The 25634-nt window shown below is 44.5% G+C and overlaps 1 protein-coding gene across 1 annotated transcript in view; it reads left to right on the forward strand.

The window, feature by feature from the left end:
* ANO4 (anoctamin 4) overlaps positions 1-25634 on the forward strand; it is a 177351-nt gene that overhangs the window by 90671 nt on the left and 61046 nt on the right. The window contains exons 3-8 of the mRNA XM_061566746.1: positions 2235-2420; positions 8124-8254; positions 11471-11635; positions 13157-13257; positions 16667-16711; positions 21894-22025. Coding sequence (XP_061422730.1) covers positions 2235-2420; positions 8124-8254; positions 11471-11635; positions 13157-13257; positions 16667-16711; positions 21894-22025 — 760 coding nt within the window. The remainder of the gene's footprint in view (positions 1-2234; positions 2421-8123; positions 8255-11470; positions 11636-13156; positions 13258-16666; positions 16712-21893; positions 22026-25634) is intronic.

Genomic DNA, 25634 nt, shown 5'->3' on the forward strand with positions numbered 1-25634 from the left:
ACACCACATGTCTCTTGCATGTGGCCTAGGCTGATGGGTATAGAACAGAGCTGTGTTGTTCAGGGGAGTTATCACGTGTGTTATTTAATGTTTTTAGTAGGTTTGCAATACGTTAGAGGGGGTGTTCAATGAGGGTGAATGGAGCGGAGCAAAATCAACGGTTGAATGAAGATTACAAGTGTGAAATCATATTGGCTCAACGTTGCACATCTACCATATATTTATATTGCAACAAGGAATCCGTAAAGTTTAATATTTCCAAACACTTCCATAAAATACGAACTGGAGCATATAATTGTTTTAGAATCTGATCAATAGGCAACATCTAATTTTCATCACGATTTGGGGTTGCAAATGCTTTTCCTTCCTCGAACTTTTTTTCAACAAGGTAATAATATGCTTACTTTATAGTCCGTTATAGTTTGCGAACATACACTGCGGAATATGGTGCTGAAGAGCGGCTTTATTGTAGAGTGCAGTGCGTCCTGCATTCCGTGCACCAAGCGTGATGTTCTGCTGCTTTTATGAGACTTCACTGCACTGCACAAGCAGGCAGTCGAGTATGATGAGTGGCATGAGGTGGGAGAAGAGAATGATAATTATAGAACTAGGCTGACGAGGCACGGTAATCGTTATCAGAATATGTATTCATCGTACGGTGCAAAAGAAGGTCAACATACATACATACATACCGGAGGAATCCCATGAGCTATAAAGCTTTTTCCACACATGTCCAGTAGAGGCGGGTCAGGAAGTTACAACAACAAACAGAAAACACGATAGGAGTGCAAAGTGTAGGAAAGGTAAGAAAATCACTAAACCATTTTATTTCAAACAGATCAAGTATACAAGTTCAAATTACATAAGTACACCGATTCGCAAGCTTCGGCAAGGGACCAAAAGAACAGCAACATCTCGGTCACACAACGTGACGTGGATGTCTTCGATGGTAAGCCTGAGCAGCTGATACATTGCACTATGTATGGCCGCTTACATAGGCGTACATCACAGTGCGCTCGTTGAAGAAGTAAGGGAGAAGTCAGCAGATAGACGAGCGAGAGAACCAGGGGCGGTTTCTTCATTAGGGCGATTGGGCGACGCACCACCAATGTCATTGAACCACAGAGTCACGCTAGCATTCACTGCAGCCTCTGGATATCTCTATGGCTTCCGGGAGGGCTCGCCCTAACGTGCTTACGTCATCATACGTGCTTACGTCATCATACGTAAGCACGTTTCATCCAACAATATAATTTGTGGCCACCTAGTGGAATCTTTAATAAAATAAACTTGAGTGGTTTGTTTTAATAGTGAGTATAGAAACAAACAAGATGTATTGTAAGAGTCACTTTATTTTTCATTAATATTAAAGAAGTGAAGTTGCCTTTACATGCTTAAGCTGTTAATTTATCCATTGCATGGGTGGACCTTATCCTTATCAATCATCCAGACATTTGCCTCCCCTGAGAGATTTTGCAGGAGCCGCCACTGGAGAGAACCCGCGTTGGATCACACCCTGAGCTGAGCCAGCGCGGGTTCCTCAAAGTATCGGTGGCTTCCCGCTGAATATTTGCCGTGCTAAGCCAGAACCAAACCGTGATAGATACGATCACCTCACAGGACATCTGAATCAGGGCTTAGGGCCTAGCAGGACCAGCGGGCGGAGATAATGACCCGTTCATATCATTGGTTCTTTCAGTAAAGTCACGTAGAAGGGAAATAATAAAATAATATAAATATAAAACAATAAAAATTCTCACGTTTCGACTGCAACACAAGCAATCATCATCAGGTGTTATCTAAGACTACCCTCGAGAGCTCCTGATGACGATTGCTTGTGTTGCAGTCGAAACGTCGTGAGAATTTGTATTGTTTAATATTCATATTATTTTATTATTTCCTTTCTACGTGACTTTACCGAAAGAACCAAGAACATGAATCCCTGCAGTCACGAAAGCTTTAAATCAAAATGACCCGTTCGTTGCGTGCGACATCAGTCCACTTCGTCTTCATGCGTCTCGGCTCATTCGTTGCGCGTGACTCAACAGCGGCACGGCTGAGTTTCTGCGGTGGACAAGCAACCTGGCAGCCTCCCGAGCCATGCCAGGCTTGGCTCGGCGCGATTCGGTTGGCAATTGGTTCAACGAGGCGCGAGAGAGCGGCGGTCTGCCCACGTGCGGAGTGGTTGCGAGCTCTGTGTTGTTGCTGTTGCGGTCGCGTTCTGGATGCTGCAGGTCTCACCGTGTCCACCGTGCAGTCGCCCGACAGCTACCCGCTGCACGGCTCCTACCCGTGCTCGTCCGCGTCGCAGATGGACACGCTCCCCTTGCAGCCGACGCGCTCGTACCCCGCGCACGGCCCCGGCTGCTGCACCTCGCCCGACGAGCCCTACTCCATGTCGGCGGCTGTCAACATGAGAGGTGGGGATGGTCCCTGCACCGCATTTGTCAATGGCTGTGACCCCAGGTGGTGCGACTGCTGTTCCGCTGGAGACTGAATCTGGACATTACTGAGTCGGCCGTGGTCTATCGATCAAAGACTGTGCAGTACACTGTGATGAAGTTCAACGCAATGCTGGCACCAGGATAAATTGATTCATGCCACCCGGACAAAGATGCTGATTCACAGACTTGCACCGGGTTTAATCATGGAAAGGTGGCAAGCTGAGGTGACTCATTGCCATGGTAGCCAGAAACTCCGGTGAGATATTCCTGACGGCAATTCCGAGGTCGGAACACCCTATGCAGTGTGACACAGATTGTGCCCTGTTTGTGATTACATTTAAGAACAATTATAATAACATTCGCAGTAATTAACATTATCAATAGGTGCCATGCAGTTAGTCTGTCGTCATGTTGGATGTGGTGAGGTAAAGTGTAGGTACTGCCACCTCTTTCAGGATATCTGTCCAGTGTGGAAAAGTAGGCCAAATACCCGATCGAAGATGGCCTTCCACCAGCCTTGAGAATGAAATTGAGCGACTGCACCTTTACCTTTCATTGCCATTCGTGTCTTGCCACCTCCGATTAGCACAGTTGATTATGTACGGTGTGAAAGAAGTTCGACATACATACATACAAGTTATTACAGAATTTAATAAGTAAATCAATGGTGACCACTTAAGCAGTTCTACATTTGCGTAAGCTCGGGGATGGCCCGATTCACACATCAGTGAACCTGGCTCCTATCTGTCCGCCTCTTGTCGAAAATGTGCCAATGGCGCCGTTAACAACGCCATGGCAAATCGCCAAGCCGATACGTTTTGCCCATTTTGTCAAGACGCGAATCTGGCCCAGGGTGTATCGTAGATGGATGCTTTGCCATTATCTCCGCTGAAGGCTATACAAAAAAGGGCGATTAAGAACAATTTTACTTTTGACAGTAGAACAGCGTCTGAATCCGATGACCGTATTTCTCGATGCTGCACAGACACAGTGGACACATTTAATTTATGGAAAGGGGAAGTCAGTCGCTCACACAGGCAGAGTTACAAACGAAGGTCTGCAGCCTGGACTTGAACATGAAGTGAGAGGCATTCTGGGGCACGTGTCTATGTCCACACAAGGTGGTAAAGGTGCAGCCCTGCAATTGCTCAAGGTACTGTTGGTGAAAGGGCCTCCACTGGTAGGAACTCTGACCTACCTTCCCACGCGAGGCAGACGCCACACACAACCTCTCGTAAACTGTTGACAGAGGTAGGGGCATTTCACCCCTTTCCCGTGCCGAGACATCTGAAAGTGGCAGGTTGGGTCCCATTCACCGCGGAATCTCGGAACGCGCAAGCGGTTCACGTTAATTTTATTGGAGAGGCATAGCACCGTTGTTTTTTAAAGACATTGTACTCACCGCAGAGAACTGTAGCGACACGACCGCACTCTATGATAGCTGGCGCCAAACTGTGCCACGCCCTCCCGCATGGCCTTATGGGAGCCTCGGTACCGATGAAGTTATTTACTTATTCAGATTCCGTTCCGATGACGTACACGTACCTCATCAGAATGGAAAGAGGGTTAAGAAATCAGCCCATTGCCTGAACTGCCTCGTCGGGCGATTCACCTGATGATAAGTGGGTACACAACTCATTCGGTAGGTCGTGTACGGTCCTGTAAGGTGTGGGTACTCACACCTCTTCCGAGATGTCTCACCAACGTGGAGGAGTAGGAGGCCCTGTGTTGGCAACATTCAACCTTTCTGCGAGGCACTAACTAGTTTGCATAGGGTGTTCGTGTCGTTTTCCTTACACTGTCACGCACACATTTCTTGGACCCTTCCAAAAAGTGCGTCGACACTGCTGATGATGAAATAGAGACTGCGGCGAAAAACTGCTGTTGCCAACATCTCAGTGCGGTGATTAATGAGGAGCAAACTCCACTAAATTGGGTTTTGCCGACTGCAGTGGATTTTAAATGTCAAGCACTTGAATTGGTTTTAATTTACCCGGTCTTTGATGCCTTTTTTGACATTTCTCTCCAAGCAGGACGGCACCAGCTGCCTCCAGGATTCATGTCCGAAATGTAATGGCTGAAAACGGAGAGAACTGCACATGCCGCATCACGTGTTAGCTGTACAACTGCCCCAGCTGTTGCTGAACCTCATTTTCACGTCACGTTTAATGTATTCAACGTCACGACGATACAATTAATCGCATTATATGTTCCTGCAGTTTGTTTAATGACAATTACTTAATTGTTCATAAATTATATGATGGTATTTTGTTCAGAAATAATAAACTCAAAGATTATAGTGACATTATAATTTATATATTGACAATTAATCTGTTTTGCATGCTTATTCGTTGACATCATTCCATAATGGAGAGATTTTAATTTGCGCGTAAAAATCTGAAGAGGTCTGATCATTTTGATCCACAGCTGGTCCCTTTTCTTTAATGATGTCCACAGTTGCTCCGTCATATCGTATTCTCCTTATCAATACTGTGAAGGGCAGTGGTTATTTATTCATTTGCAACATCTGTAAAATCATCCCCCGTATCCGAAGAGAGATTTTGTTTCCTACGGTATGTAATTAGATTGTTTTGTTTGCTTCAAAATTATGAACTATAAAAAAAACTATAAACACATTTTTTTTTATTTTACCAAGGAAGGCCCACTGAGCTACATGGCTCTTTTTCGGAATCAACTTGGCCACAAACGAAGTGGCTTATCACGTGGACATGTATAGCAGCCCAATACTCTCAACGCATGTTTCTCAATGTGGAGGCACAAACCGGAAAACCTGATAAAAATCCACACCACCACGGCGAGAACGAACGAATTCAAAATATGCAGGCATCAGAGTTGGGATCAAATCCACGACCTCCTGTATACCAGGCGAGGTAAATTTCTATTTAAAGCTTTCGTGACTGCAGGGATTCATCTTCTTGGTTCTTTTGGTAAAGTCACGTAGAAGGGAAGTAATAAAATAATAAAAATAAAACACAATAAAATAATTCTCACGACGTTTCGGCCACAACGCAAGCAGCCGTCCTCGACGGACCTGGTTTTCACCCGAGGACGGCTGCTTGCGTTGTGGCCGAAACGTCGTGAGAATTATTTTATTGTGTTTTATTTTTATTATTTTATTACTTCCTTTCTACGTGACTTTACCGAAAGAACTAAGAAGACCAGGCGAGGTAGTTAACATAGCGCCCGTTAATATCTGCGTCGCATTTCTCCGCGAGGTCTATGACTGTCTCCATCATTTGTTACGGCTGCATCTTGCCCCTCAGGGCTTCTATTTGTAATTCGTTAATCATCAGCTTCTTTTTTTGCTGCCACATCCTCCTATTCCTTATTATGGCATCTTCGGTCATGTTTGCGTTGTGTTTTCTCACGGACTTTTTGAGTTGTTGTTTTTTTCCCCATTTTTTTTACCAACTCTATTTTTCTTCTCTCTTCCATTTCCTCATAGTTTTTTTAAAGTCAGTTTAACACTTTGGCTTTCGCGACCAATATTATCCAATATTTTTACGCAATCTCACCCAAACACCTCTATTATGTTTTTTCAAGTGTTTTTGCGTGTGCGTGTAAATCTGTTTCTCGTGCAAGAAGTGGCTGTGCATGTGTAGTGTGCGCATTACGTGTTTGCATGAGTGCACGCATAAAGCCCCGTGGGTAAATACATGGTGTGTTTTAATATGTATGCGGGATTTGTGGGACGCATTGGCACATTTTGCTATGAACCCAGCGACCCGAGTTTGATTCACATTCATGGCCGACATTGGTGAAGAATATCTGAACCGGTCCTGAGCCTCCCCTAGGTCGACTCAGCTTTAAAAAAAAGTACCTGGTGTGGTGTGTAAACATCACAGCTGGGGAGACAAAGGCGGACCGGTTGTAATGTTGGCCGCCTAGCCCCTTGTGTGCCGTGCTGGCATTCGTAGGTGCTCGCGAACAGCACTTGCCCCAAAAGTCGGCTAAGGCTATACGGGGGATCTTTGTCTTTGTCGATTACAAATGTATAACTGTTGCTTGTCAGTGTGCACATTGATCTGTATATGGGATTTCACGTACTATATATGCATGAAAAATAGCGATACCATGTGTCAGCATCATTGTGCTTTGAGTGACAGTCAAGGAAATTATTACTTACACTTTAGCAAATTCCCATTAGCTGTTGGATGATGAAATGTGCCTTCCATAGATTAACTGTGATCAATAAACACAGCCTATATTTTATTATACCAACATACATCATTAAAGATAATAGTAATTCTATTAAACTTCATAGAACCCATTTATTACTCTTTTTCCAAAATCAATCGGAGGATCAATTCAGAGTGCTGAAGAGAATCTCCATATTCAAACGAGCATTGTGCTCATCTCTATTGGCAGGCCTTAACCAGTGGTGAATATTCCAAATTCCTAGAGTCTGGGCGAGTCTGTCCATAAGGCAACCGCTGCTGACTTCCCATAAAGTGGTAATCATTTGATCGACCCCGGAGGGAAACTGGAGCAAGTAGACCCCCAGCCGGGATTTGAACTCACACTTTCACAAATTAATCTTCAGTTTTACTACCACAACACTTTTCTTCCATGTATTGCTGTCTCTTCCATCACTCGTCACATAGGGCGCCGCAGTGGCGAGATGTTAGGTTTCTCGCCTGGTATGCAGGAGGTTGTGTGTTCGATCGCGACCCTGACGATGCCTGCTGTATATTTGGAGTTTGAATGCTTTACCCTTGGGTGCGTGGATTTTTGTTTCGGGTCCTCCGGTTTTTCTCTCCACATTTAGAAACACGCGTTTAGAGTGTTTGGCTGCTCTAAATTTCCACGTGATAAGCCACTTCGTTGAGCTATCATTTGTGGGCAGGTCGCTTCTGAAAAAGCTCAGTGGGCCTCACCTGGTAAAATAAAAAAAAATTGTTACTAGTTTGTTTCAATTATCTAGTTCATAGCAGCTGATGCTTAAGCTGGATGAACTTCTTCCGCTCCTTCCTTTACTCTGGTGAGGACGATCGCTTCCTGTAGGCCTACGTTTTTCTCCGTCAAGTCCCCCTCTCCTTCGTGCCCATGAGTCCACCATCTCGCTGCGTGCGTGGATGGCCTCTACTTCTTGCTCCGTCCACGCGGCGGTGCGAGGTCACCAAAGGTCACTTGTTGGCCTCCGTTCTCTTCGCATGTCCCAAACCAAAGAGGTGGCTTGTTTTTTTTGTTGCTTGGGCCTAGCGTGTCAACAGCCTGAAACACATCACCAGGGCGTGTGCCCCGATCGCGTCAAATGTCAGAAGATCAGCAGGATTTTAGCCTGTAGAGTGCTTGGACGAGCGTGCACCGGGTGTACTCGGCGTTGTGGGCCTTCGATGGCAGTGCAGCGAAATCCATTGTTGTTCTGCACTTCCACCCCCACCTTCACCAACTCTGACTGACCTATCGTGATGATGTATGGTCAAATATTCCTCAACGGCCCTGCAAGGTGTAAGGCAGGCCCCCATCCATCAGTGGATTGACAAACAGGCTGTACAAGTCCGTCTAATTTGTGAGTTTTTATTCTCTCGGCACTCCCTGGATTTCTTCTCATCCAGTTTATTTCTGCTACCAATAATGTCGTCCGGCAATAATTTGTGTCGCTGCCATTCATCTTGCCATGTGACTTACAACTGTATTGGATTCTTGTTGTTGCAGTGAATGGCAAAAACCCAGCCTTCGTGGATGATTTGAACACCTCCAATTGCCACTACCATGACAAGGACACCCTTCTGTGCCCGGGCTCCCTCAGCATGTCTTCCATTGACACCCTCAGCCAGAGGGACAAGGTAAATATGTACGTGCTGTGTTGCACTTATTTCGCAGCGTAAGTAGCCAACCGTGCTAATCAGAGGTGCGATTAGTCCCCGTTCAGCGCTGGGTCAGCGTGACCCTTGCCCTGGCGACGGGGGTGAACGAAACATGAGCAGCGTGTAGTTGTTGAATCCTCTGTTGGGCAGTTGTGATTTTAGAGTTGGCAACCCCTGGAATTGTGTTGCTGGCTGGCTTGCGTGTGAGGGGTGGGGGGGGGGAGATAGAGGAGGTTGAGCCGCCTCTTCTGAAGGCACAGCTCTCTCTACGTTTTTAAAAAGGGCAAGTGAAAAAAATGTTGGTTTCAGAATTGTCACAAATGAGGGATGGGGCGTTGCACAGCCGATTCTCATATGAACGGGGGAGATGAGAGCCGGGGCAGAACGCGTGGTAGACAAGAGAATATCGTATTGTTACTCATTCTGTTGAGCATTTTAACGTGAGTTTAAAGTTTGTTTCACATTCACTTGTCATTGTCAACATGCCTTTGTGAATGCCTCGCCTGCTTTAACATTTTATCTACATAATAACACCTTTCCATACTTACAACGTGTAATCTTATTTGTATTTTTGTATTTTAAGATTGCTTAATACGGCTAATTAACATTTTACATTCGCATTTTATAAGGTCTACTTATTCATAATTTTAAAGATTTTAGCCCTTTGGTATTACTTATACTTTGTAACCTTAGTATAGTTAGAGTGTATACCTTTTATATAAGTTAAGATTTCTACTTGTTCAATGTATGCACCGTCCCACCATAGTGAATTCCTTGTTTGTGCAAACTTACATGGCGATTAAAACCGTTTCTGATTCTGATTTAAACAAGGTTGTGCCACGGGAGTTTGCTCGCATCTGTGCGCCAGAGTTCCTCTGCGTGTATGCGCGTGTGGCATTTTTTAGCGGACGATGTACGCACGCGTGCGCGCGTGCGCGTGGTCAGTCAGGCACGTTTGTGGTGAGCCTCCTCGTGCGTATGGCCCGTCTCGCACATGGCAATGGCTTAAAGCCACCGAGAAAATGGCCACTTGACAAGAGCCGTGTTGAATTTAATTTATTGCCACACTTCGCAGGCAATCGGTATCTGTGGCAAAAAAAATAATTGAATCGACGTATAGCAAATAAAATACAGTGAGGGCGCCAGGAATAAAAAAGATAACAATTTTTATCAGGTGATGTTTGGGGGGTGTTGGGGGATTTGTTCACCGCTGTTTAACCAGGGTGCAGCGTCATGTGACGGGTTAGGCTACACACCAGTGGTGGTGAATCGTGGGTGCCCCAAAAACAGAATGCATATTTAATGACCAAGACAAAGATGCCCCTGTATAGCCTGTAACAGACTGTTGGGGCAAGTGCTGTTAGCGAGTAGCGCCTACGAAGGCTGGCACGGCACACGAGGGGGTGGGTGGCCAGCACCACGCCCGGACGCCTTTGTCTCCCTGGTGGCGATGTTTACACACTGCGCCGGGTACTCGCTTGAGGCTGAGTCGACCTAGCGAAAGGCACACGATCGGTTCAGATAATCGTCACTGGTGTTGGCCGTGAGTGGGAATCGAACTTGAGTCGCTGGGTTCATAGCGCAGCGCTAACCGCGACGCCACCGCTCCCCACATATTTAATGACAGCCCCCCACCCCCGCCCGCTCCCTGCCCCCCTCTCGGCCATTCAATTTATAAACTCCGAATGAGAAGACAGAATAAATAAATAGTGGGGAGATACAGAGATGTAGCGAGATGACGAGGTAGGAGAGCTGAAGGTATTTATCAGCTTTTTTACATGAATTAGATGGGCTTTTGCTTATAGGTTATAAACATTCTCGCTGATATTTGCCCCGTGAGCAGCTTGGGGACTTAGGATGTCGCTTGGTTTGATTTATGCCGAGCGGCCACCACTGCTACTCACTGCGCTGTTCGACTGCCTTAGAGCCAGTCCCGTTATCCAGCGCTTGCCATCGCACCACAACTTCTCGGCCGTAGCGCCAACAGATTCAAGACGGATGGCCAACCATTTGTTAGTAATGTGATTTTAAAGAGAGCGAGGGAAAATACAGCCCTGCACGCCGGTGTTTGTGTGGAAGCTAATAGATTTTCTTCCTCGGGTTTAGGTTTGCTTCATCACCGCAATGCATCGTGCAGTGTGCGTGTGAATATTCGTTGCAGTGCTTTGGGAAGAAGTGCATCGGATCAAGACTGGAAAAACCGGGACTAGATTTCATGCAGGAGATGTAAATAAGCCCTTAAAATACATAGCACAACTGCAAGCACAGCCCTGAACTGGCTTCTTTAAATGATTTGCTCAATTGTGGTGGAGTAGGCCAAATAGGATCTACAGGGCTTCTCTAGAGCTGCCTCAGCTAGTAGGCCTCGACCCGGCAGTGGTGTGAGCAAGCAATTGCAGGGCTGCACCTTTGCCTCTCAATCTGACAAGCACGCAAGTTTAAATAGTACATCATTTAACGTGAGATTGCACATTTTTGCTCAATTGCAAATTATTTAGGAACAATCTGTATCACCACACATTGAGGGTAATATAGTCTACTGTTAATAGCCTTAATAACTTGTGTACAATTTATTGCAGTGGGATACGTGACAAAAACAACGCACAATATCGGAATAACTAAAAATGTACATGAATAACACAGCATCTGGATACAAGCGCAACGTATATGAATTAAAACAATTCTAATGTAACCGATACGTACTTAGATTACACCCGTGGGTGAAAGGGTTAGGGTAACTTCTGACTGAAACGCACCACTTCTGATATAAGCACAGTTGGCCTTTCTCCCAAAGGGTGTGCTTATATTCAACTTCAACTGCACCTTTGATTATTTTATCAGTGGCTCTATCGTCAGTCATAGATGCCTCACGCAATAAGTGTGTAACTTTTTGTTATAGGCACAAGTGTATGGAACTACGTATAGCATTTTGGATCGGCATGTATGCACAGGGAAATACATGCTGTGGTACGCTTCACCGAGGTTAATTTACGTGGCCCCACAACGCATATCTGCGCTCAGTGTAAGCGCAACATCCATGTATCTGCGCCGTTGCCCGTGTGTCTTGTCTATACGCGCGCATTGGTATCGTTGTCGTCGTCGTCGTCTTAAATGCGAGCACATCGTGCTGATGGTTTAGCTAATCCGATTGAATGAACCCTGCCCGATGGGTTTGGCTGATTTCCCGTCTATTAGTTTCGGAACAGCCGTCTGGGTGTGCCAGGCTCGGGGCTGTTCTTCCGGGACGGCAAGCGGCGCGTGGATTACCTGCTGGTGCATCGAATGTGCAGCCCACACCCCGAACGCCGCCACTTCTTTGAGAAGAATCTGCGCGGAGAAGGGCTGCAAGTGGAGAGAGAGGTGGGGAGGGGGGTGTTGGGGTGGGGGGGGCATGCAGGAGGTGTTCTAAGATGATGAGTTGTCACACTGTAAAAAGGCTCAGTCCCATTTACACGCACCTTTACATCAGCCTCACCTTAACAACTCATTTCAAACAGTCTACACAACAAAGGCTCATTCCTAACAGCGTGCTTCAGCCGCACCGAACCTCAATAATAATATCCAGGGCCTACCTTGGCTCCTCCCACCCTCAACCAGTATATATACAAGGACTGTTTTCTTGGAATTTCTCTTACTTGATACAGCTATCGTGCTGTGATGGTTCCACCTGAAGACGGAAGCTTGTGTTGCCTCCGAAACGTCGTGATTTTTTATTTTTATATTACTTTTATTAATTAAATTTTTTACCTACGTGACTTTACCGAAAAAACCTAAGAATATAAATCCTTGCAGTCACGAAAGCTTCAAATCTAGAATGTCACATTGCTGTTAACTACCTCGCCTGTTATACAGGTGGTTTCCTGGGTTCGACCCCGACCCTGATACCGGTTTATTTGGAGTTTGCATGTTCTCTATCCCCGTCGTAACGTGGATTTTTCTCCAGGTCCTCCGGTTGTTCCCTCCACACTTAGAATCAACGTGCAGCCAGAGTGTTTGGTTGCTTTACATGTCCACGTGATAAGCCACTTCATTGAGTTATCAATTGTGGCCAGGTCACCTATGAATAAAAAAACCTAGATAGCTCAGTGGGCCTTTCCTGGTCAAATAAAACATATTTTTTTGTTATTTTAATTTACTTTGCTAGCACACGCTGGTAGCGTGCGTGCAAAATACAAAGATGCCATTACTCGCCCACGTGATGCAACAACAACGAACGCATGCGGCATCCCTTGTCAATCCACTGCTGGATGACGGATGCCCTCGATGCCGTGTGGGCCACGGCGGGTGATTTAAAAAACACTTCGCCATGGTGGACAAGGAGGGATCCGTGAGGGCAGGGGTCATAGCTGCAGGAGCTGAGAAGTACGACACATTTGCATGTAATTCCCCAATACTAATCGATAGTAACGAGCAAGCAATTCAAATGATAGAGCTGTTCAGCACCATTGTCTTCAAGGTGGGTTGTTTTTTCAATCAGGACAGTAACTTTTTTGTTGCTCTGGGCTTTACATTAGTCTGAAGGCAGTCATCATTTTTCGCCAGTTCTGATGGTTTTTAATTTAAATTAGAACTACAAGGTGTAGAGACATGCTTGCTTATAATCACAAATAGCAAAAACTCAACACATTCATCAATAACACTGCCCTCGAGAGGAAACTTTATAATTGTAGGCAACGTGGTGTGCAGCGAATCTTATTGATAGCAAGAAACACATCGCGTATTACAATAGGGCAGTGTTATCTTTTAAGGGAAATGTTATTGACGGATGTGTTAAGCTTTGGTTACTGTGAACTACTGCAAACGCCAGGATCACAAATGAGTTCTCCTGCAATCGGCTCCATCTGAAATGCCTGCCTGGTTTCTATCCCTGTCTTCCGGCAGCCTTCAGTGACGAACAGCGAGACCGTGTTTGTGAAGATTCACGCTCCGTGGGAGGTCTTGTGCAAGCACGCCGAAGAGATGTGCATCCGCATGCCGTTCAGGTAAAGCAGAGAGAAGTGCACAGCGCCCCATTAAGAAAGCGCATGAACCACGTTTCGACTCATCCAGTGCATGCGGCCCAATTTAGTTGCTTGAACTAATTGAATTGCTTGGCTCACTTGCTGCCGTTATTATTTTTTATTCAGCACCGGCAATCCAAGCTCAAATCTCTGGGTTCGATCTTAATTAGATTACATTTTTTTCCCTTCTCTAGGCTCCGCGTTAATGTTCAGCTCAATCATTTTGTCATAAAGGCATTTTTACCAATGGAATTTTTTACTTAACATTACATTTTTGGGAGTTGCAGCATAAACAGAAAAAACATTACAGTAGTCAGTACAAATGAAGACAACAACAGCAACAACACATCGGGTAACATGACAAGGTCCAAAGATTAAAGCACATCACGGCCAAAAGCATTCCATGCATGCCGTCTTGGATCTTTGAGACCGATCCTCAGGCCTCATCCTTGGCCTTTCCTTGGTGTTGTGGCCTCAATCTGAGGACTTGGCTTAGAGACACCAACTTATGGAATTCGATTGGGCTGCCCTTGACACTGGCCTCGACCTAAAATGCTTCTGGCCTTGGCCTCGTCTTGATCTTGTGGCACCCGGCCTTGACCTCAGCCTTGGCCTTGCAGGTCCTGAGCTGAAATCCAAGACTGCATACACGCAACAGTCATCTTATCGGATTAGCGCATGTCTAAAATAAAATAAAAATAACAGTATCTAAGGTACAAATTTTATGAATAATTAGTTAACTGTTACACAATATTTCTCTTATTGAAAACAAGTTATCGTTGACCCAAGCTGGAATAACTCTTCAAATCAAATTCTCAGAGTTTTTCCCCCCCAGTTATTAGTCTTCAAGCACTAAAAACAGCAGATGTGCATTAAATGACAACACCTCCTCCAGACGGTGTTGTTATCACTACAAATGTCGACAATGGTTTTCCAGTCACACCTTATGCCGACGTTGGAGTCGTGTGCGTGAGTTTTGGCGACACAACAGTGCACAGGCAAACGGTATGAATTTGTATCCCAGCACTCAGGTATTTACCATGTTGTGCCAAACTTCAGAGCGGCAATTCTGAGTGACCACCCGCTGTCGTCCCATCTTCTGGGAATGTGTAACAGGCACCAACATAATTATTCGTGGCAACATTGGCACGGCAATCGATCATTAACAACTTATACCCATTATGGGGATCCCTTGTGTGGCAACATTTTTTATGCATGGCACATTTCGGGCAATACACTTGCGGTCGTGAATATCTTTATTTATAAGAGATCATTGTTGGGATTTTATTGGGTTGAGTTAGGTTTTTCCAAGATGAAACACGGCAAAGGGTGGGGTAGAGGAGGGGAGGAGAAGGGACATGAGTGGCAAACATGTGGAATGGCTAGGAGCTGCACGTGTGGGCTGGAGAGGGATACCACGCCAGAGTTAACAAGGTGTGCATCCTGGTGACACCGGGCTTGAAGGTCTCGGACATGAGGCGGCTTTAACCCTTTCCATTCCGAGACGTGTCTGAAAATTAGGTGATGGGTCCCGTTTACCGCTGAATGTCTGAAGGCGCGAGCGGTTGGCATTAATTTTATTTAGAGAGGCATAGCTCTTTTTAAAAAACAAAAGACATTATACTCGCCGCAGAAAACCACGACCGCTCTCTATGATAGGTGGTGCCAAAATGTGCCATGCCCTACTGCATAGTATAGTGGGAGGGAGTGTGGCACAGTTTGATGACGTACACGTACGTCATCGGAATGGGAAAGGGTTAATTGATATGTTCAAGAATGGGTCTCATTCTTTTAAAGTGCACCTTCTTACCTTTAAGCATGTGTCCCGGGTGGTCCAGAGAGGCCAGAGATGATATAGGGAGTGACCTAACTTTTATTACGTTTGATAACCTTGCTGCTTTTGCTCATTGACTCATGTGACAATCACCATGGCATTACATTTTAACTGAGCAGCAGAACTTGCTCGTGTATTCTACTTAATCCTCAGTATCGCAAAACCTCCCAGGTAGTTTTGATGCTTTAGGATACGCACTCATTATGACTGTGTTTAGATAATTTTGGAAGACATTTCCCCTTGCTTTCCTTGGTTTATGTAACAGGTCTTATGAAACAAAGGTGATTCAAACACGTCTGGGTTTATCAACATTTGACATCGAAATAAGAAACACCATAATGTAGGAAAACTGTGGGTGTGTTACAAATGCAATGCAATATTGCGTTCGTGCATTACAATTTATAAATATGGATTTTTGTGAGAGAAAAAAATTGCGTCACGGCTCCGGTCTAAGTTTAAATGTGTGTGTGGCTCTCTTGAGCTCTAGTCTGGTGAACAATTGCAGGTGATTTACCACGTCGGATGTGTAAAGCCCAGGAGCTACCGTGCGTAACAGTTCCAAAATAAATGGGAGCAGTCATGATTCATGACTGAAGTTGATTCATTTTTACAGCAGTGGGAAGCACACGACAGAAAATGTTTTATGGAAAAGCTCATTGTTATGCAGAGAAACAATATGGAATGATTCCCAGTTTCTTTCACCGATACTGTTTGCTAATACACGCAGCACTGTTGTTCTTGCACCGAGGAAATTGTTGCATTTTTGGAACTAAAAAATGTAGGGTCCCCATACTTAACTAAGACAAGGGTAGCTTTCATATCTGTTTGTGGTCCTGAAGCAATGGTGGGATTCCATATTTATATGGCAGAGCCCAGACTCTACAGGCCTAGCACTATTGACTTTCCATCAAGTGATTAATCACAACAGTTAAGTTTACCCTAGATGGGTTTTAAACTGTTGTGAACTACAATACAATTTAGATTTATCGAGCGTCTAAATGTGTCTGCATCTCACTGTGTTGTACAAATACAGAAAACGTGTCCACATAGAGAGTTTGATGAGCGATCTTTTAATTCGAGCAGAGAATAAGAAATGTAATCCTACAGACCAGAGAAAGAATGCAGATGACATTATGGAAGAAGTGCATATGAAGACACTTCACAGAGACAGTAATATTTCAGAAGAGAACAGATGTTCTGAGTCTGGACTTGGACAGTGAAAGGTTCTCCGCAGTGGAGGCAGCTGACAGGAAAGGAATTATAGACCACAAGAGGAACAGCAGCAGAGAAAGAACAACCTCTCATCGACCATAGGTTGACATCATGTCCTGCCAATTGAGTTATGTCCCAACCAATGGATGGGGATTTCATCAGAAGTCAAAGCTCAGCCCATCATCCTCCTGGAGTCGATAAAATAAGCACTACTTGATGGGAAAGTAAGCAGTAGTTGTCCTTCGGATGTTCATCATCGTGAATACAAGATGGCAAATGTCCTAATTTTCATATTAAAAGCTTGAATATAATACCTCTTTGATGATTGTGTTTTTCATTTTACAGGCGAAAATCGGATGGCCAAAAGAAAAAGGTCAAGTTTATACACAGGTGTGTGCTGAATGTGTGTTGGTTATTTACCTGCTTATGACTTGCTATGTTTTTAATGTATCTGCCGTAGCAGGGAAGTAAAGATTCACTCACTTCGCAATCCAATTGGACCGTGGTCCAATTGGACCGTGGTCCAATTCACAAATTGATTAGTTTTCACCCTTATCAATCTTATCGTTAATTTAGAATTTGTAGTGGCATTCATCGATATAATCTAGCTTGGTATAAACATAACATGAAGTGGAAATAATATAATTGTACACAGTTCATCTAGGGCATCGGAAAAGATGATGATCAATGAGTCGATACGTCCATACTGCACAGGATGGTGGTCCGTATGCATGCCACTCGGCTTGGATTGAAAGTTCAATTCCTGCCACTGCCCACGACAATTTTTCCTTCAGGTAATTTACCAAAGTGCAACATCTATGTATGTACGTAGGTCTTCGCCGTTGTGCTGTCGAGCTCCCCGCTGTGTTTTCGGATTGTACCATGCGTGTTCTTCGTATGGTGGTTCGAGCTTCTTCGTGAACCGATTCAGCTCTGATATTTCGCTCCATGTGCTGGGAGCGAAACGTCAGTCATTCCGCCGAACAACACAAGAGCACATCCGGACCCCACATCAGACAGCTGTTCATAAATATTGTAAGATTTTGAAATCGATGACCGTAATAATCTTGCATACTCGGCCATCGACTGGGGTTAGTTTGCGACGGTAAAACATCAACAAAATAATCACGTGTCTTTGCACGAATTGATCTCATCTTCTGCTTCCAAGGTGAGGGTGATACCAAGGAGATCGGAGTAGAGAGTGATTACATTCCCTTGAATTGCTTATCTGGCAGTTATACCCAGAGTGGTAACCTTGTGAGTGGGCCAGTGTTGACCACTGATAAATTAATACACTTACACGGCATGCAGCGATGGGTCCTGCCGTGGTGTGATGTAATGGTTGGCACACTGGACTTACAATCCAGAGGTCGTCTGTTCAATCTTCGGGTGCGGCGTATGAAGCAATGGGAACGTTTATTCAATCCCCCCATCTCTACCCCCCCCCCCTCCCAGCAGTACAAATGGGTATACAACAGTTAGTCGGCAGGTCGCATGGAAGAGGAGGCCAAATACCCTCTGAAGGGGCTCTCTAGGGATTCCCTAGTGGGGGACCTTCTGCCAGCAGTAGAATGAGTAAAAAGTTCGCAGGGATGCACCTTTACCTTTGCACGTATACAGACACATGTATTTTTTTGTTAAACATTGTGATTTTGCAACAGTTGAGACATAGGGGAAAACGGTTGTGCAAGTGTAAATTCTGCAAGCGAAAGCGTAAATAAGTCTGTTCCATTACTGGTAAAGGTGGCATGACAATGACATTTCAGCAATGAAGGTGAACTCTGTTCATTATACTGATGTCAGTGCATGAGAGTGGGGGCTTAATACCCTCAGAATGCATTCCATCGCTTCGCTCTTGAGTGGCACTTTGCATAATTGCAAGCCGCGCACACACACACAGCTCTCACTCTCAAACGTTATCAGGGACGACCTTCACAGCCAGCTGTGCCCATGCGGTTTATGGGCTGGCAGCTACCGAGTTAGCGCATGAGGAATGTGGAATTACGGAGTCGTCGTGCAAATGCACGATGCAGGCATCTGCATAGGTCGCGCTTTGAACAAGGCATTCAGATGTTGACACAGAGAGGCAAATGTACACGCACGAGCCACCTAACGTATGCGTAATAGAAATACAACGTGAAGCCCTCTTGTCAGTTCATCGTTGGATGAAGGCCTCTCCACGCCATGAACGGTCAGTGGGAAGTGTTTGACCATATCTTCTTGGTTATTTCCGTAAAGTCACATAGAAGGGAAGTAATAAAATAATAAAAAGAAAACATAATAAAATATTATATTATTTCATATTATTATATTATTTTATTATGTTTTATTATTATTATTTTATTACTTCCCTTCTACGTGACTTTACCGAAAGAACCAAGAAGATTAATCCATGCAGTCACGAAAGCTTAAAATCGAAATTTAATATTTTATTTTTATTATTTTATTATTTCCCTTCTACGTGGCTTTACCGAAAGAACCAAGAAGATGAATCCCTGCAGTCACGAAAGCTTTAAATCGAAATTTAATATTTTATTTTTATTATTTTATTATTTCCCTTCTACGTGGCTTTACCGAAAGAACCAAGAAGATGAATCCCTGCAGTCACGAAAGCTTTAAATCGAAGTGTTTGACCATACTTCGCCACGCCGGTCAACGCCCGTTTGGTGTTAGAGGTGCGTGGGAGAAGAGGACCAGGATTGGTTCAGCTACCACGCGCCACTGATGTTAGCCACAGGGAATCGAACCCAGGTCTCCGGGTACGTAGAGCGCTTGGGCTCGCTGACCACTGCGCTACCACTTCCTCTCACTCTATACATAATTGAATGATATATTGCGTTTGTCAATCCACTGCTGGATGAAGACCCTCCAATTTCGGTCGTGGGAGTTGTTTGACCATACTTCACCCTGCTGGTCAGTGCATTTTAGTGAAGGATTGCACCCAAGAGAATTTCAAATATCACTTCCCACCGATGTTATCCACAGGGAATTGAACTCAGGGCTTCAGGTTCGCGGCACTGTGTGCTGTTGACCGCCACCCCTCCTCTCCAACTGTAAATGCAATTGCCACTGGAGTAAAGTTTGGTCACCTTTAAATCTAGATTGAAAAGAATTTCTTTAGAAGTGATTTTTGTGTTTAGTTTCTACCCCTTTCCCCCACACCTCCGATTCGCACGGTTGGCTAAGTACGTTGTGAAAGAAGTTCAACATATTTCGATTTAAAGCTTTCGTGACTGCAGGGATTTATCTTCTTGGTTCTTTCGGTAAAGTCACGTAGAAGGGAAATAATAAAATAATAAAAATAACACATAATAAAATAATTCTCACGACGTTTCGGCCACAACGCAAGCAGCCGTCCTTAGATGACGCTGTCTCCCCGACAGACCTGGTCTTCACCTGAGGACGGCTGCTTGCGTTGTGGCCGAAACGTCGTGAGAATTATTTTATTGTGTTTTATTTTTATTATTTTATTATTTCCCTTCTACGTGACTTTACTGAAAGAACCAATAAGGAGTTCAACATACAAACATATACGTCACAAAGCAAAAAAAAATACAACACACAAGGAGAAAACAAAAAGTACCTTTCGTGCTTTTCACTCAACAAACTGATTGCCAAACTTTGGAAGCCATGCCCACTGGCCTTTGTTGATATATTGCACATTGCACTTAGGTTAAAAGTGAACCATGAAGACTTAATGCACCGAGGTGTCAGTGTTGTTATTTGTTTGTCACTCAAAGTTACACCCCATTTTCTGCCATGCAAATTTTTTTTTTAAAGTTCAGGCTGTTGTTAATACGGAAAGCACTGCATACCTGTTCTGCGAAGACTTTTAGAAAATGTACAGGACGCAGTAGATGGTGGAATTCTGTACCAACGTTAAATAAATACAATTATAATAATGCCGTTCCACAGCGTGTTTCTGCGCTGCAATTCCCCTTACTAAATTGCTCTCAGAGCGCATTTATCTGCCTAATTGTTGACTTAATCAGCGATATTACCAGTCTGCCACAATAGCAATCCCGATCAATTGAGAGAATAATCACACTTCATTTTCCCACCAGGAAAACTGGGAAGCCATGGTGCCTGTTTTCGCGGGTGATATTTTTCACCGGGAAGAGCCCCCAGTATGAATCCCCATTAAAATGTGCGCCCCCGCGAATCCCGATTTGGTAGACGCTGGAGTCCGAGCATGTGGGGACTTGTTTAATGCAGTCGAGAGGTGAAGCTCAGAGAGTGCTCAGGGAATACAAAGAGTGAATTACTTTGCTCGCCGTTGCCTAGTGTGGCGCAAGAGCATATTGGAGAAGTGCAGATTAATGCGACTCTATTCCGCCTGGTGACTTCACCTTTGTCAGCCGGGTAACCTATGACAGGTATTTATGTTATGCCGCCAATTCTCACAATATTGTTCACCTTTAAGCCCAGCTTGCACACAGATACATTCATTTCACAAACAGCAGTACGCACACTCCATTCGACACGTAATTTAGCCTTGGTGAATGCAGAGGAATGCTCTTTGTAGACTCGTCACTGCTTTTCATGTAAAATAACCTCTCACAACATGGTGTAATTTGCTCGGTGATGCAGTGTAAGGGAGGCTCATGAGCACTGAGCTTATGTTTTGTTCGTATGAAAACGCTGATTTCCTGAGAGGCATAACTAGACCTTCTAGCAGGGCTTGCTGGAGCACCCTCTATAGGAGACAATTTCTGCCAGCATTGTCGTGAGCAAGATAAGACAGGGCTGTACTTTTACCTTTATTTAGACCCTGTAACTCACAATCTACGTATGCATTTATGCGGATGCACGCGTGGCTTCAGATAATATCAAACACTGATGTAGTACCTATCGGAGCAAACTAAGAATAGTGGTGCTCTACAGCAGAGATCTGAAGCCACCAATTCTGGATTAATAAACTTTTAATAGAGGGCATTAAAAAAAACATATTCCACTGCTAAACCAGACCAGCAGCAATTGGTTCAAATTTCCAATTTATAAAGCGAGAGAAGAGAGGAGTGGAATGGAAATTAGAGCAGAGGAAAGGGTTCCCTGTGGCAGATGCACATAAACAAACGTGGGATTGCACCACAAAGCAAACAGGCTACAGTGAACACAGCCTACCTAGCCATAAACAATGCCCTCCTAAGACATTTGAGTGAATGACAACGTGCAGGGCCCTGCACTGCATTAACTGGCCATGTAGCTTATGTGTAGGGGTGTTCAGTGGAATACCAGACAGGCTGGAGCACATTGTGGCCATTATGCAAAAATGATGGCCATTATACCGGGGTACTTTGTACTGAGGAGAAGAACATTTGTATACATTTGTGCGCCATTAAGTTACTCGCCGGCCTGCCTCTGTGGACTTCCATGCGGCTGCCGTAGGCTGCCTGCACATGCGACGCCCATAGAAGCCGCTGCCGTTCATTGCTTCCAAAATAAATGTTTAAAAAACCCTGGCAATACTGCTGATGCTACTGCAGGCTGTGTACAACTGAAACAGCTGCATCGGATGCACTCATTCCACTCTCCCCGTGGTCCTTTCCTCCTGTGCCCCACCCGTCAACAGAGTGAACAGGAACCTGCAGAAGCTTCGCAGGTGGTTGCCCAGGAACCCTATGCAGCTGGATAAGGATTTGCTGCCAGACCTGGAGGAAAACGACAACTACACGGCCCCGTTCAGCCGGCAGCGAATCCACCAGTAAGTCGCTGCTACTGCTGCAACTGCTGCAACTGCTGCTGTTGCGTGCAAGCCTCGCTCTGTGTGCGATTTCAGATTTCTATGGGGTTTGGACTTGAGAGGTACAAAAGAAACGTGCGTTTGGAGTATTTGGCTGTGATACATTTCGATATGATAAGCCACTTCGTGGAGCTATCTTTTCTGGTAGCTTCTGAAAAATAGCCATACCTGGTAAAATAAAATAAAAAGTTTAGTTTAACAGAAACCAGTGCATATCATGGGAAAGAGAATAATATATGACACTCGTGGAAGAGGAGAGATCTGCATGTAAATGCATGCTCTTTGAGTGATAGGTGTATGAATATGAACTGGTAAAACCAGGACTCGTAATGTCCCAGGAAGACCTGCACATTTCACAGGACAAGCGCCTCAACAACCCTGGGGAAAACTGGACAAGTGGAAAACGTGAACATGAGGTTCATCACTTGCCCGTTTTCGATTGTGTTTTACATTGATTTAGTAGAGCAGTCGCTTTTGTCAGGTTTGCGTGAGTTGATCTAGCTCAGCGGTCGGGAACCTATGGCTCGCGAGCCATATATGGCTCTTTCAGTGACGGCATATGGCTCCCAGACAATTTTGAGTTGAAAGAAATAAAAAAAAAAATTAGTTTGGAACTGATTTTAAAATACTTGTGATATTGTTTAATAATACTGTGTCATTTTAAAGTAAACAGAAATTAGTTTTGAAGATAAATTTCACGGGTCACGCCTGCATGAAGCTCAACCTCACCACGTATGAACCAGACTACAAGGCCATCAGCAAAACCATGCAGCACCAGAAGTCGCATTAAAAGTAAGACATTTAATTTATTATACGTTAAAATACTATTTGGCTCTCAATGAAATATATTTAGAAATATTTGGCTTTTATGGCTCTCCCAGTCAAAAAGGTTCCCGACCCCTGATCTAGCTTAACAGCTTTCTCACTTGAGCTGTATACCAGGCAGCAAAGCACTTTTTTTGTCTCTCTATGTTTTTTTTTGTTGTTATTGGGCTTCGGGTAAAGTTTGGGTAGAAAGGTTTGTCCGTTAATGCTTTACATCCATGCTTAAAAATCACCACACCGAGGACATATTTCACAATTATCTTTTAAAATTAGTTGACCATAAATAATTGACTCTTTAATTGAATAAATTACAGCACCATTTTCAATCTTTGTCAAGGTCTCTCCCACACCACGTTGGTCATGTGGGCCGTTTGCCAAGCTTCGCCAAGCTGGTTAGTCAGTACAGGTTGGTTCAGGGAGAGCCCAGGACCGGTTCAGATATCACTCACTACTGATGTTAGCCATGGACTCAAACTCAGGTCACCGGATTCATAGCTTTGCGTGTTAAACACTGCGCAACCGCTACCCCCCGCATGATTAAGAATACCATATTTGTCAGATGTTCTCTTCAGTGCTGATGGATAAGAAATCACTTGCCAGCAAGGATATCTGTGGCTGGGAATCGAGCTTAAGTTATTGGATTCAGAGCATAGTGTGCTGACCACTCAGCCACATCTCCTTTTATTTTGATCCTCCATTACCGAGCAGCAGATGCATTAATTTCAATAATTGCAGAAATGTTAATTTAACACTAATTATAATAAACTGCAATTGTCAATTTAACGCCTCTATTTTTACGTTGCATTTAATATGCAGGCATTGCAGTTTGGTTATGGTGTAATCAAGATGAATCATATTTGGAAGTAATTTTAAGCTATAACAAATTAAGGCAATGGGAATAGAATTATCACCTGCCCACTTGTATTGCAGAGACCAGGGCATATATTGGTTTTGGTCTCTTGACTCAGAAACTAAAATAGACCGTGTGAATCTGTAATATCAACCCCTTGTTGCCTGATAAATAAAATCCCCCGTGTAAACATTTATCCATTACCAGTGGAAAATTATTCCTTTTCAAAATAACAGTCTGTACCTTACTGCCTCTATAATTATCTGCGCTGAAAGGTGGAAATAATGGATTAACGAGTCAAGGGGATCTTTCCAGTTATTCAAATTTGTAATGTTTTTTTTTAGGTAGTAATGTATTAATTTGTAATAAAAGAAAGGTGTTATGGTGGGCTGGGGTACTGCCATCGTGTAATTGTTAGCATTGTGTTGAGGTAGCTGGTGTCCGATCTTCCGGTGCGGCAGTTGGAAAAAAATGGAGGGCCCAGTTTCTTAACGCATCTCAACCCACTTCTGTTGAGCCAGCAGTAAAAATGGGTCCGAGACAGATATACCAATCAGCAAGTCACGTGTGATGGGTATTACATTCTTGGGTACTCCGCACCACTGCTAAGACGTCTGGGGCAGCGTGGAAGAGTCGGCTCAAAATTGCCACTCTGGAGGTGCTGTTTGGGGCCTCCCCCTAGTGGAGGCGCTGCCGTCAGCAGTTGGCACGACCTTGCAATTGCAGGGCTGCCCGTTTTCACGCGCAAACCCGTTGGCACCGTCTTGCCACACGACCTTTGGTTGTTGGGAAAGCGGGAATAACGACATCCACCACCCCTCCCACCTCCACCCACATCTCAAGTTAGCGCACCACTTTTCACATCAGATACACCGTTTGGTGGGACGCCTAGTGGCGAGGAATGACAGCGATCTCTCTTTGGGATATTCTTCAATGCCAGCGTGAGCACACAAGTTCAGGTCAATGCCCTCTCAAAACACACATTGCATCTTGGGAAGGGTTTTTTTTATTTGCGGACCCGGTGGTGTTGCTGGTGCCGTGTACTACTTTTTGGTTGCCAGGTTATAAGCGCAATGACACACTGAGAATGCGGTGTCGCTTATCCGACCGTCGCATTTCCTCCCTCGTGAATTTACTGCAAAACACTCGATCCCAGCGCAGTATCTGTGCACAGTGTAGCAATAATTTTACTCTACTCTTTGATTCTTTCGGTAAAGTCACGTAGGTAATGTGTTCTTAATCTCGCATGTATCCCTTCCAAAGCAGTGTCGAGCATTTACTGTTTAAAGTTTATAGCAGTTTGCACTTTATTTTTTCGTCCGGGAACCTATTTCTACGAACTGTAACAGCCACTTTTGATAGTCACTCATATTTGACCTCTTCATCTGTATGCCTATGCCAAAGTCTCCAGCGAGTCGGATACGTGACATTGCATTGGAGGTGAACAAATAATTCGCGTTACGCTGATTACGTCCGCTTTCACCTTTACAGCAGCAGTTTTCAAATGTTAATTCTGATGAGTGGTGGAGTGGTGGGCGGGAGGGAGGGAGGGGTGCAGAGTATGATTTGGCAGAGGAAAAAGAACGTGGCTCGCAAACATAAAATGCGGATGTCAAAAATAGCCGAGCTTACCTGTCACTTTGGACCTTCCTCTTTACCTTCCCTTCCCCATAAGAAATTATGACAAACAAAAATCCACGTCTCCACCGCTCCCCATTTTCCCGCTTTCCCCCAACCCATGAGCTCTGTGTTTAGGGGCTTCTTTTTTGGTTGGCAGCATTTCTGTGGCCACCACCACTCCATTGGCATTGCTCGCGTTCTGTCCCGGCCCTCTTGTGGAATAATACAAAGTAAACAAGTATAACCCGTAAAAACAAAGTTTTTCACTATAAATC

The sequence above is a fragment of the Lethenteron reissneri genome, chromosome 37, assembly GCF_015708825.2.
Source record: "Lethenteron reissneri isolate LAM-NWPU_2019-01 chromosome 37, ASM1570882v1, whole genome shotgun sequence".
Lineage (NCBI taxonomy): Eukaryota > Metazoa > Chordata > Hyperoartia > Petromyzontiformes > Petromyzontidae > Lethenteron > Lethenteron reissneri.